At 36.2% G+C, this 12,880-nt stretch overlaps 2 protein-coding genes and 1 non-coding gene across 4 annotated transcripts; 1 reads left to right on the forward strand and 2 right to left on the reverse strand.

Annotated features, from left to right (window-relative positions):
• Positions 1-378: 378 nt before the first annotated feature.
• On the reverse strand, positions 379-1,089 carry LOC148212927 (uncharacterized). Its single transcript, XM_088120436.1, has one exon. The coding sequence runs from the start codon at positions 1,087-1,089 to the stop codon at positions 379-381; it is 711 nt and encodes a 236-aa protein (XP_087976562.1).
• A 1,267-nt stretch (positions 1,090-2,356) lies between these two features.
• LOC148212928 (small nucleolar RNA R71) lies at positions 2,357-2,463 on the forward strand. Its single transcript, XR_015789514.1, has one exon. It is a non-coding gene; the product is annotated as a small nucleolar RNA R71 (small nucleolar RNA).
• Positions 2,464-9,215: 6,752 nt separating this feature from the next.
• On the reverse strand, positions 9,216-12,198 carry LOC111024118 (putative cinnamyl alcohol dehydrogenase 9). 2 transcript variants are annotated; one of them, XM_088120836.1, is made up of 5 exons: positions 12,022-12,198; positions 11,663-11,776; positions 10,538-11,051; positions 9,790-9,943; positions 9,216-9,597 (listed from the first exon to the last, which is right to left on the reverse strand). In XM_088120836.1, exons 1-5 carry the CDS (start codon positions 12,117-12,119, stop codon positions 9,398-9,400), a joined length of 1,080 nt encoding a protein of 359 aa, XP_087976962.1. In that variant the 5' UTR covers positions 12,120-12,198; the 3' UTR covers positions 9,216-9,397. The 2 variants fall into 2 exon arrangements, with proteins under 2 accessions (XP_087976962.1, XP_087976963.1); XM_088120837.1 differs by lacking the exon at positions 12,022-12,198 and adding an exon at positions 11,862-12,000.
• Between the last annotated feature and the right edge of the window lie 682 nt (positions 12,199-12,880).

Below are 12,880 nucleotides of genomic sequence, written 5' to 3' on the forward strand. Positions count from 1 at the left end.
ACATTAAATCAATCTAACCCAGCTGCTATGTGAAATGGGGTAGATCACCCCAACGTCTAACCATTTAATTATCTCCTTTTTTACCACCTCTTTCATTTTAGGGTTGAGCATTCTTTGGCTCTCAATAGATTTTGTGGCTCCTTCTTCCAATGTGATTTTGTGCATGCAAAAAGCAAGGCTAATTCCTCTTATGACTGCTATGGTCCTTCCAATATCCCTCTTATACTTAGATAATACCTACAAAAGCAAAGATTCACGTTCATTAGTCAAATACAAAGAAATGATAATCGACAAAGTATCATTTAAACCCAAATATGCATATTTTAAATTATAGTGTAGAAGTTTCTTCTCCAATTCTGGATGTTCAATGATGGATGGCTACAAGGATTTCAAATCAACTGTTGTTGGCTGCAAAAACTTGAACTTCTCCATTTTTGCCAAAATTATGCCTAGCACAATTTTGTCTTCTTTGTCTACAGCCTCCAAATCTGCTTCCAAGTCTTCCACTTGGAGTTCCTCCATAGTTGCCCCTATTGCAGAGCACTCCTCGACTTCATTTGGGAGACACATCGCATCAAGGACGTTGAATGTGATTTGATCATCATTGACCTTCATGGTGATCTCACATTTCCTAACATTGAATAGAATGTCACCAGTTTCTAAAAACGGCTTCCAAAGAATGATCGACACCTCAATATCTGCTTCGCAATCCAAAATTATGAAATCGACGAGAAAAATAAACTTATCAACTTTAACAAGAACATATTCTATTTTCCCTTCCAGTTTCTTTATGGACCTATCAGCTAGTTGCAAAGTTACAGTAGTGGGGCGAGATTTTCCTATATTTAACTCTTTAACGACTAAAAGAGGCATAAGATTAATGTTTGCTCCTAAGTCACATAATGCTCTTCCTAAATTCTCACCACCTATCGAGCAAGGGATAGTGAAACTACCTTGGTCCTTACATTTGACAGGCAATGGATTTCCTAAAGCATCACTACTACACTTTGTTAAGACTAATGTCTCATTCTCACCTAATTTCTTACGCCTATAAATTATATCTTTTAAAACCTTTGTGTAATTAGGCATCTACTCTAAAGCATCTATGTGAGGGATATTTATATGTAACTCTTTCAATGTTTCAAAGAACTTCTTAAAATGACTATCCCAATTCTTTTTAACTAACATTTGGGGGAAAGATGGAGGAATTTTAACATTACCTACCTGCGGAGTAGTGCAAGGCACTATCTACTTACCTTTATCGGCCTTCTTACCTTTCTCCTTTGAACTTACGGGTTCGACTTTCTCTTATAGATGTGGATTAGAGACAAATGTAGGAACGGGTGAGCCACATCGGTCCCTACATCTGGAAGTGTGCGTCCGTCATAAGTTAAGTTTATTTAGTTATCGTTTCCATTTCTAGATAAAGAACAAGTTTTTATCTTATTTTATTTTAATGAAATCATGTTTTATGAGTAATTATCTCATATTATATTATTAATTATATATAAAAATTGGGATCATTACACTTAGTCCGCTTCTCGTGATGACTGCCTTACACTGCTCTTTTCCATCTCTATCTCACTTATGATTCTCTATGTGTCCTTGCAATGTTCCTTGGGGTCTAGACTTTAGTTCATTCGCTATCTGCCCCACTTGCATCTCCAAGTTTTTTGTCGCAGCATCAATCCTTGTCATGTATTCTTTCATCTCCTCCAAACTCCCATTGTTACCACTTTGTTGATTATTCTTCTGCACTCTTTATTGATTTTATTGTTGTGGTGGCAATGTAGGTTGAGTAAAAAAACTATGAGGGGTGTAGTTTTGCTTGAATTGTTGAACGGGTGCTTACGTACTGCTCCTCTTTGGTTACCCCAAGACAATTTTGGATGGTGCCTCCATCCAGGATTGTAGGTGTTTGAATATGGATTGAAATTTCGCTGGGCACATTGACCTACATAGTAAACAGACGCTGGATTAGCTGGACAGTTTTCATACAAGTGGTTATCACCACAATAAAAACAAGATATATAAGAAATTTGTAAAACAGGAGATGGTTCAAGCGGTTTTGGTGTCCTTCTCCATTGTCATTTGTTTCAACATCTGATTCATAGCCGTCATTTGGGCTTGTATTGAGGTTGTTGTGTCTACCTAAAACATTCTTGCTGATACTTGCTTCTTTGGTAATGACCTTGCTACTTCTTCTTGGTCATTAATGTCTGTCATATTATTCAAAATATCAACGATTTCATTAACTTACTTCTCTAACAATGAGCCATTGGCTGCGGTGTTCAACATCATCTTCGATGGACGATCCAATCCCCTATAGAATTGCTCAATCTGCACACATGTAGGCAATCCATGACTCGGGCATGTCATAAGTAACTCCTTGAAACGCTCCCAAGCTTCTTGAACTGCTTCATTCTCCTTTTGTCGAAAAGACACAATGTCTTCTCCAATGTCTACGTTCCTAGTCAAAGTATGATACATACAAAAAAATTCTTCGTTAGTTCTGTCTAAATGGTGATAGAATCTGGTTCCAGCACTTCAGTAAGGTCCTTGCATTGTCCCTCAGAGAAAAAGGAAACAATTTTAGTCTTAGGGCATCTTCAGAGACACCAGGAAGTTAAAATGCATTGGTTATTTCGATAAAAGATTTGAGATGGGAATAAGGATCTTCATTAGTCAATCCTCCAAACTGGCGCATCGTCTACAACATCTGGAACATGACTGACTTAAGCTCGAAATGTGCGGCTTGGGGTAAAGGATTACTTATCCCTGAATTTAAGTTATTGAATGCATGATTTACATAGTTCTGCATGGCTACATCTCGGTTATCAGCTAAAAGGATCAGATTAGGCACCTCTCTTGCTCGGAATTGCTGCTCCTTCACCTGCCATATCTCCATTCACAGGTTGATCTTGTGGAGGTGGAGGATCTTATGGAGAAGGTGGATTTCAATTCATCTTGATGGTCTCTTCTTCAACTTCATCAATTTCTTTCTTTTTTTTTAATTTTCTCTTTCTTTTCTTAACCTCTGTTCATGTTTTCTCCTTTTAAGTGTTATTTCAATTTTTGGATCGAAGTTCAATTAACTGGACCCTGTGCTCATACACAACTCCCTTAAAGGTTAGATATAGTCATACAACAAGTCCTTGAACCTTGCCCTCGTGACCGGTGTAAAGGGTATAGTATATGCCCTAGTTTATTGTATTTGTACTTTATTGTACAACCCACTCTTACTTTTAGCTTTTGTACACCCGACTAGAGTTTAGTTCAAGTGGGAGTTTGTTGGGTTTTATGCCCTAAACTCGTGGTTTGTAAACATGAAACAAATATTCATTCAATAAAGTTGTTATTGATGCATGAACTCAAATCCAATAAACTAACATCCGAGGTTATGTCATGTAACTGAAACAGTATATAACAGATATACGATATATATTTAATATACAACGTATATATTTGATATACAGTGTATATATATACAGTATATATTCGATATACAGGTGGATAATGTTCCATTAGTAACCTAAAGGATCTATAATACATGGATAAGGTTGGGTACCTTATCCTGGTAACACTATGGATACGACCCACTTTGTAATAGTTACAAATGACTTGATCCAGGTCGTTCGTATGGAGACATGCGAGTGGAGGTATCCTATACAATGAGTTTGTATAAGACCGGACCGCGAAATAATTAATCTATAACTTTAACACCATTAGCTAATAGATTAATATTTCAATAGAATGACCAGGTAATTCGATCTCAATTCTGAGAGTTATGGACTCCTGCCTGTTATAGCTCGTCCTTTGATTTATATGGATGAGAGTGGCACGAGTCGCCGACTTAATATTCTTACCATTTTGGGGACGAGATCGAGTGGGGAGCTGGGAACATAACTACACAAGATGGAATTCACTTCTTCCCGACTTTAATAAGTAGATGAGTGTTCTCTTAAGTGCTGACTTGCTGTTAATGGTCAAACTCCGTGGACGCAAAATATTCTACAGTGAAAAGAGTGCAACTGTGGGTCTTTAGTGGAGTGACCGACAGTTAACGAATGTTGATTAATACAGTTAATGAGTTTAATCAATTAATCTCGTATCGTTGAAGCTTCTGATCTGTAGGTCCATTAGGTCTCCTTGCTAGCTCATAAATTATAGTTAAGAACATTTAGTCTTGAAAAGAATTTGAATTGTTCAAATTTGTTAACGGGAATTAAAGTTAATTGAATGAGATGCAATTAACCTAATGTACGTTGATAAAGTTAATTTTGAATTGGATTCAAAATTATGAGAGAGATGGATATTAGAATTTGATTCTAATATGGTTGATTAATTTAAGTTTAATTTGATTAAATGTGATTTAATTAAATTAATGGGATATTTTAATTTGGTTAGATTAAATTATATTTAATAATTTAATTAAAATAATAATTCTTTTTGTAATTAATTAAATTAGATTTGATTAATTATTAATTAAATTAAAAAAATTTTAATTAAATTTAAAAAAAGAAAAAAAAAAAGGAAAATGGTGGGAAGTAGGGAAGTGAGTGGGGAAGTAGTGACTTGCCCCTCACTTCTCCTTCCCTATAAAAGGGAAGTTCTCCCCTTCTCTTTGAGTGTCGCCTGAATGTTGGTTAATTGAGTTTTCGAAACTCCAACGAAAAAATATCTCTCTCAATTTATCAATCTCCCTTTCAATTATAAGACGGTTTCCACAAACTGAGTTCTTAACATCCAAAGGACAGCGAGAAAGACTTTTTGGTGGCGTTGGTGTCTAGATTGAAGAGGTGTTTTCAAAGGTATGTATCACTAACTTTAATTTTTTTTAATCATGCTTATGTTTTTTCTTTGTTGGAATTCTAAAACAAGATCGAAGCACATGCATTCGCGCGCTTCCGCTGCGGGATCCGATTCCTTCAATTGGTATCAGAGCCTAGGCTCTACTTTCAATCTCGTTTTGAATTACATAGAAAAGAATGGTGGGTGATTTCTCTACATTTGATGTATGTGGTTTGCAAATAAATGGTTTTGGTTTTGGCATTAGATTTACAGTTTTCCGTTGATTCGATCAATGTAAAGTCCTGTTGTTTTGGGCGTTTAATCCTATAAATCAAGTCTATAAATTTGTGTCATTCAGAAGTTGCTGTGAAAGAGTACAAGAGAAGTGAATAAAAACTAGATAAGTCGGGCGGACAGCGCCTCGGGGCTGGGGCGGCACCTAGGCGTTGCTGTCACTATAGGAACCCGAGAGCTCGGGACTACAGTAGAAGGGCCAACGCCTAGGCGCTATCCCGCAGCGCGTTGGCGTTGGGAAGAAGAAAATTTTATTTATTATTATTATTTTTTTTTTTGGCTTCATTTTTTTATAGGATGTCAAAAACTGATCTATTTTGCTATTTAATTATCATGCATTGTGAATGTATAGTTAATTAAATATATGTTGCATAAGAGTATGTCATATAGTTTAAAATCCCACCATAGGTTAAGCATGTTCATGCATCATATGTATATAATATTTATAATATATGATAGCATGATTTATTTTCATAATTGATTAATATAAGTGTTGTATTAATTAGATGAAATAAAGTTGCATTGACCATGACATTAGTCTAGCAAATATAATTGTTATATTTATGTATGTCATTAATGCATGATTATAGTTTTAATTTATTTAAATTTATAAGTGTTATAATTTTGGTGAATATAGATTAAAGTCTATAATCAATAGTTGCATGCAACCCTTGGTCTTTAATAATTAATTTTAAACGGGTTTGAAATTAATTATGCCTTAGGTTATATACTTTTTATTTTTTGTTTTAAATTGGTTTAAAATGACGAAATAAAATGTTAATATAAAGTATTGCCTATAAGGGAATCTTGTCTAAGGAAGATTCTGACCGTAAGGGAACACCTCTACCTGGAAACCGACCCGAAGATTGAATTAGTCAATATTATATAGCATGCAATAATGTGGTTAGTTTGTTAAAGCGTTTAATGATCTAAAACATTAGTGTTAAACAAATCCAATATAAAAGTTATATTGGGTAAACTATTATGCTTAGGACACTAGGTGGGAGGATTAGGTATATATAAAATATACCAAGTATATAAGATATATGCGGTCATGTTATGTGTATAAGTTCACACCGTGAGTTCCATGCTCGGCCTCGTGTCGCCCTGAGCGCGGCCTCCCTATGGAAGGTGTTTGTATGGTTCAATACCAAGGTGAATGGAGAAAGTATTTATAGTGAGTAGGAGAAGGACGTGTGACAACACATCATGCGGTCTCCTCCAAGTTGGGCATGGGTAAGCTAATCAACAGCTGGTCAAGGAACTTGAACTAAGACAGAATCAAAAAGCAGGCATGTCAAACCAGTCAACGAAAGCCAGGGTATAAAACCATTTGGCAAAAACCAAAATAGGTTAGAAACCCAAGGGTATTGATTAAACTTAGGGTAAAAAACCGGCAGAAGCTAAATAGGTTAAAAACCCAAGTGTGCCAACTAAACTCAGGGTATAAAACCATCGACGAAAGTCAAATAGGTTAGAAACCCAAGAGTAAACCCTAGGGTATAAAACCATGGGCAAAAGCCAAATAGGTTAGAAACTCAAGAGTAAACCCTAGGGTATAAAACCATGGGCAAAAGCCAAATAGGTTAGAAACCCAAGAGTAAACCCTAGGGTATAAAACCAGGGCAAAAGCCAAATAGATTAGAAACCCAAGAGTAAACCCTAGGGTATAAAACCACGAGCAAAAGCCAAATAGGTTAGAAACCCAAAAGAAGTACCACTGGCTTTGCTAAAAGTTAGATCCCAAGGCCAAAATTTAACAGTTAAAACCAACCGTATAGCTGAGTCCAAGAGACTTGATTGCAACCAACCACACGATAAAATACTCTGAAAACAGAAGTCTGATAATCTTCAACTTTGAGAGTGGGGGCTATTGTTATAGATGAGAAAATCCAAATTCCCTTTATTCAAGGGATTCAAAAGGAAGATATCTTAATGGTCTTCAGATTCAGGAGAAGATATCCTATATTCAAAAGAGGAAGATCCCCCTAGATTCAGATAATCAGATTTCCTAGATGTATCAGGATTCGAATTTTACGATCCTGGAGGGATCATGATTCAACTTCTATAAATAGGGAAGTAAGTCAAACCCTAAAGGGAAGGCTACAAATCCCTACTATTTGATAGGCTACAAATCTCTACTCATTCCTATGCTCACAACACCCTACGGCAAGAGCCACACCGGTCTTTAATGTTATTCTGTTTTGCAACTCCGACCTTTAGTGCTATTCTGTTTTGCAGGTCTTATCGATCCCTTTTATTCTTGAACATTGGTGCGAATTTGACGGAATCCCAGGAGACCAAATTTCTGCATCAACACGTACAATTCGTCCGGAATCTCGAAGATAATCATAAATTAAAATTCTTTACACGGCGGTTATCACTTAACATTATAAATACCCTTAAGTCAAAGGGAGAATGTACGCAAATTTTGTTATTTGAAATATACTTGAGACTCATTCATATCCTGTACTGACAAAAGCTTCTGAGTGCTAACTCATTTTTGCAGGATAACTTCTTCGAGTGTTCTTGGAGACATTGTTTCTTATCGGACGTTTTCGATAAAAATAATTATGGACATTTACTTGTTAAACTAAGTCTAAACTAACATGAATTAACTCCCATTTATCCTTGAAATCAAGGTTATCATTAGTCGGTTCCTCAGTCAATGCAAGACTCCGTGGAATTGAGCAACTAAAATCCTCCAACAATTCAAGGTCTTCAAGGAAGCCTATAAATATCCACGAATTCAAGGAGGAAGGCATCTGATCCCATCTCTTCTCAAATCAACCCTATTAGTTTTTGTATTATTAGACAATTGCAGTGACACAAACAAAAAAGGAAAAAAAAGAATTATACCCAGTAATTTACTGATCTTCTTAAACTTGAAAGAGAGAAGGGTTAAGCTAGGGTTTTTAGGAACAATTCTCGAGTCTTTCTTTGTGCTTTCCTCAGCCAATGCAAGACTCCGCGGGCTCGTATTTTGTATTAGACTCATTCTTTCGTTAATTCAATGGCAATTTGCGTATTTATTTCATTTTTAGTTTTTCTTCCATTAACATGAGCTAAATTGTTTTTCAACCTCGTCTGTGAAAATGCCTTAACTACACTATAGTGCTTATTATTATAGCTGGAAAAATAAGAGTAGATAGGATTTGGGAGAGACACAGTTGGAGATAATATGATATTATAATTGGAAAAAGAGAGGAAGAGATAGGATTTGAGGGAGACAATTGGAGAGAATGTGGATGAGTGGGGTGAGAAAAAGTGAAGAGTTGAAGATTAATTTGAGAGAAAATTAATAAGAGAAGATGGTGGAATTCGAGGGGAAGCATCAAAATAAACAAAATTGCTCCCAAAGTAATAGTGAAAATGTTTATAATAAAATTGTAAAATTGACCTAAAAAGTTTCTCTTTAAGGTGACTTTTATTATACTATATATATATATCATGTTTATATATAAAATGTAAGTCCTACCATTCATAGCGAATTTCGGAATATGTTCTTGGGATAAGTCCATTTCGTACCTAACTTTCGTAGGCCTGTTGCGTCACTAGTTGTTGTGCTACACACCAGAGTGGCGAGCATACAAGAATGGTGGGAGATGAATTCAGGACGAACAGTATTGACCAGATCCTATCAATATAGCTTTGATCCCACATCATTTCTAATTGGGAAAAACTTCCCTTATAAATTCCTACATGGTCCAATAGCATATAGACAATTGGACCATGTAGGAATTATGCAAAATTAAAAAAAAAAAAAAAAAAACACTTGTCTATATGTTACTAGACCATTTAGGAGGAGCTTCCTTCGGAATGTTCAGGGGAAGTTTTTTCCTTTCTAATGTGATGCTAACGTGATAAACAGTGAATAAAAGTATCCATACTCTAGTAGTATTAGAATTTTTTCCCAACCTTGTGGCCTAAGTTGGACTCAATTGGTCTCCACATAGCTTCGTCCAAGTATCCATAATCTATACACGTGGAAGGGGTGTTTTCTTACCTGTAACAAAATTATTTACACAATGAGAAATCATCCCTTAAGATCTCGAAGAAACCAACTACTTTCTCGGCATTAATGCAGGTTTTTTTTTTAGACTCTCCGGTATGCTACCAACACGCGACCAAAGATGAACGATAGAAAATTTTATTAGCATAATCAGAAAGTTTCTTAATCAAACATGACAGAACCAACATGACAGTAAAACATAAAACAGGACATTTCCATATGTTTTCTGTGCATATATTAACTAGAATCATCAGCTCACTATGCATTATATTAGCTTGCAGTCAAACCTTCCCTTCCCTTCTACTTCTTCAAGGAGTTTCCAATGTCGATCACGAACCGATATTTAACGTCAGATTTCACAAGCCTTTCGATGGCCGTGTTAATGTCGTCCATCTGAATCAGCTCAATATCTGCTGTAATATTGTGCTTCGCACAGAAATCCAGCATCTCTTGTGTCTCTTTCGGACCTCCAAAGTTGCTTCCACCAACCATCCTCCTACCTGTAACCAGAGTTTGAAAAGGCCAAAAAAAAAAAACAAAAGATTTTACTTCTTATTTAATATTAGCAGCAAAAAAAAAAATGTCACAAACTGATCTCATGTCAATTGTTTTAGTTTCTAAGTTCATAAGGTGATGTTTTTCCAAAGAGCTTCTTCTAAGTTCCGACTCGAGACAGATCAATTTTGCCTCACCGAGAACTAGAGAAGGGATCGGCAGCTCCAGCGGCTTGTTAGGCAAACCCACAGTGACCAATTTTCCATTGAGCTTTAGCAGACCAAGCAATGGAGCAAGGGCATGAACTGCAGATACCGTGTCGATTATGTAATCAATAGTTCCCATGGCGGCCTACGTGGAATTAAGAAGCATTACATAGAGGTTTTTGCGATAAGAAAATACTTAAAGTACTATCTTGCGTTGACCATCATTAAATTGTTGACAAATAAAAGAGAAAAATACAAAATCAGACAACTTTTTTAAAAAAATAATGAGCTAAAACAATTTTTGAAGGATGGTCAGCATAGAGATGGTGCTCACCAATCAGCACCTAAATTGTCATTTGCGATAAAAGCAAATGTAGTCTAATAATTACAAATTTGTCACATGATAAAATATTTTGCAAAAGTAGCTAAAATGCAAGAACTCATGTATCAATGATACAAAAGTGGTTTGTAAGTGATATATTTTATCAATGATAGAAAAATGGTGTATTAGTTATATACGAGAGAAAAAATTGTCATATTTGCAAATTATTTTTCTACGTGACAAATTTGTAAACATGGCAATCAGTTTTGCCACCCATTATAATTTTCCTTACATATAACTAAAATCGCTACTCAAGACTAACTAGTAAACGACCTCACCATCCGTTATTCAGTAAGAGGGAGCAGATGCATAATCTAAAACAAACCAACCGATTTGGCAATGGAAAAAATCACAAACCTTCATCTGTTCAGCATCACTTGAAACAAGGAAGGAATCAGCACCAAGTCTGTCTATTGCTTCCTCCTTCTTTCTTGGAGATGTGCTGATGACCGTTACTTTCAACCCAAATGCCTTACCTAACTTAACAGCCACGTGACCGAGCCCGCCGAGTCCAACCACGCCCAAATGCTTACCAGATTCAGTCATTCCATAGTATTTCATTGGGCTATAAATTGTGATTCCAGCGCATAGAAGCGGAGCCCCAGCGTCAAGGGGTAAGTTGTCAGGAAATCGGAGAACAAAATGTTGATCAACAACGATCTTATCAGAATAGCCACCATAAGTCTTTGCTCCATCAAATGAATGTGAGTTGTAAGTATATATCATCTTGGGGCAGTAATTCTCCAATTCCTGCTCACAACTTTCACAGCTCCTGCAAGATCCAACTATGACACCAACCCCGACTTGATCGCCCGCTTTGAATTTCTTCACATTTTTCCCAACAGAAGTCACAACACCAACAATCTCATGCCTACAAAACATCAATTCCAATTTTTAAGAAACCATTTGAAACAATGTAATATAACTGTGAATTTGATACAAATTACTATAAGTGCACACAAACACAAAGAATCAGCTACAAATGCTCAAGTAATCAGTACAAGACAGAGAGAGGGACTAATATAACGCCCTTTTAAGAACATAAACACTCGAACCGAACCAAAAACGTCATTTTTTTCTAAATGACTCACCCGGCGAAGTAATCATAAGATGAAAATTTACAAAGTTGAGTAATTTTCCCTCTTTTTTTAAGCGAAAAACCATAAAGCAAAGGAAAGAATATACTACAGACACACAAAAAACCAGCCCAAAAACATGCAGAAATTTGCAATTAAGTAACATCATAGCATAACAATCTTTTTTGGCAATTGTAAATGACTTGTGCATTAGAATTACTCATCAATGGCATTCTTTCATTTCAATTCCACCAAACTAAAAGCTCTTCGTATCCAACTTTTTTTTTTTTTTTTTTTGCACTCTGCATTCTGAAACTTTGCATCAAAACAAGGGCAAAAAAACAGAGAGATGGAACCTGCAACATAACAAGCAACAATAATTTTTTTTTTTTTTTTTAAATCATACCCTGGGACTATAGGATAACTAGTGATACCCCAATCATTCTTGAGCAAATGAAGATCAGAATGGCAAACCCCACAGTAAAGGACTTTGATACTGACATCATCATCACCATTTTCCCTGCCAAACAAAATAATAACAATCAGCACCAGAAATAAAACAACAATAAAAAAAGTGTTAGAAGTTTAATTCAGAATAAACTCACATCTCCCCTCATTCAATTCAAACCAACATAGAAATTGCTAAAGATAGATCAGATCAGATCAGATCAGAAAAGCAGAAGAAAAAAGATTAATAATGGATGAAAATCAGTGCTGAGATTTCAGAATTTCGGGCAGAAAAGAGGGGGTAGGGGTTGAGCTGACCGTCGAGAGAAATGGAAGGGGGAGAGTACGCCGGAGGGATCTCGGGCAGCCCAGCCGAAGGCCTTGTGTGGGTGTTCGTTTTCTGGGGATTTCGCCATTAATTACTTTTTGCTCACCGGAATTTCTGGGTCAAATGTGAAGAGTAGAGTGCAGTTTGAAGCTTGATGTGAACCCCACATATATATATATGTCTGTGTGTGTATATATGTGTGGGTGTGAATTCATGAGACCCAAAAGGAAGGAAACAGTGAGTATCCATTCAGGCTGTAACTTCAAACAGGGCCCCACCCACTGATTAATTGGTTGTCGCTCGACTTGTCCATTTACGAGATGAATATTATAAAACGGTAGAAATTTGTGCTCAAAAAATAAGTATTTTACTTTTCTTAAATAGGTTAAAAATTTTTGTTAATAATAATAATAACTGTTTTATTGTTATTTTTATTATTATGTCCCTGTTACTAAAATTTTGTTGATATGTTTTATATTTTGTTGTCTTTTTTTTTTCATTGCATTACTATTGAAATGTAGATTCACCTCTCATGGCGAAGTTGAATTTGTCATATGGATGAGATTTAACCTTTTGAGTTATTCCAGTTGTTTATGCAAGGATATGCACAACAGTGTATTTCTGATTGCAGCTCGAACTCGGCCTCCGGACCGATCTGAATACTTGGGCGGACCTGCACAAAAAGGTGGGCACTCCGACGATCAAGTCAGTATAGGTCGGATTCCCAGTTTAGTTCGAGGTCAGAAATCATCGTACCTGATCGTGGAGTGAGGTCCTCTACTTATGGGTGGTAGTCCCGCTAATCTCGCGACGGTTACACCCGGTAATCTCTGGACCGTCGGTTACACC

This window comes from Momordica charantia (genome assembly GCF_013281855.1).
Source record: "Momordica charantia cultivar OHB3-1 chromosome 2 unlocalized genomic scaffold, Mcharantia_2.0 BLBB01000002.1, whole genome shotgun sequence".
Taxonomy (NCBI): domain Eukaryota; kingdom Viridiplantae; phylum Streptophyta; class Magnoliopsida; order Cucurbitales; family Cucurbitaceae; genus Momordica; species Momordica charantia.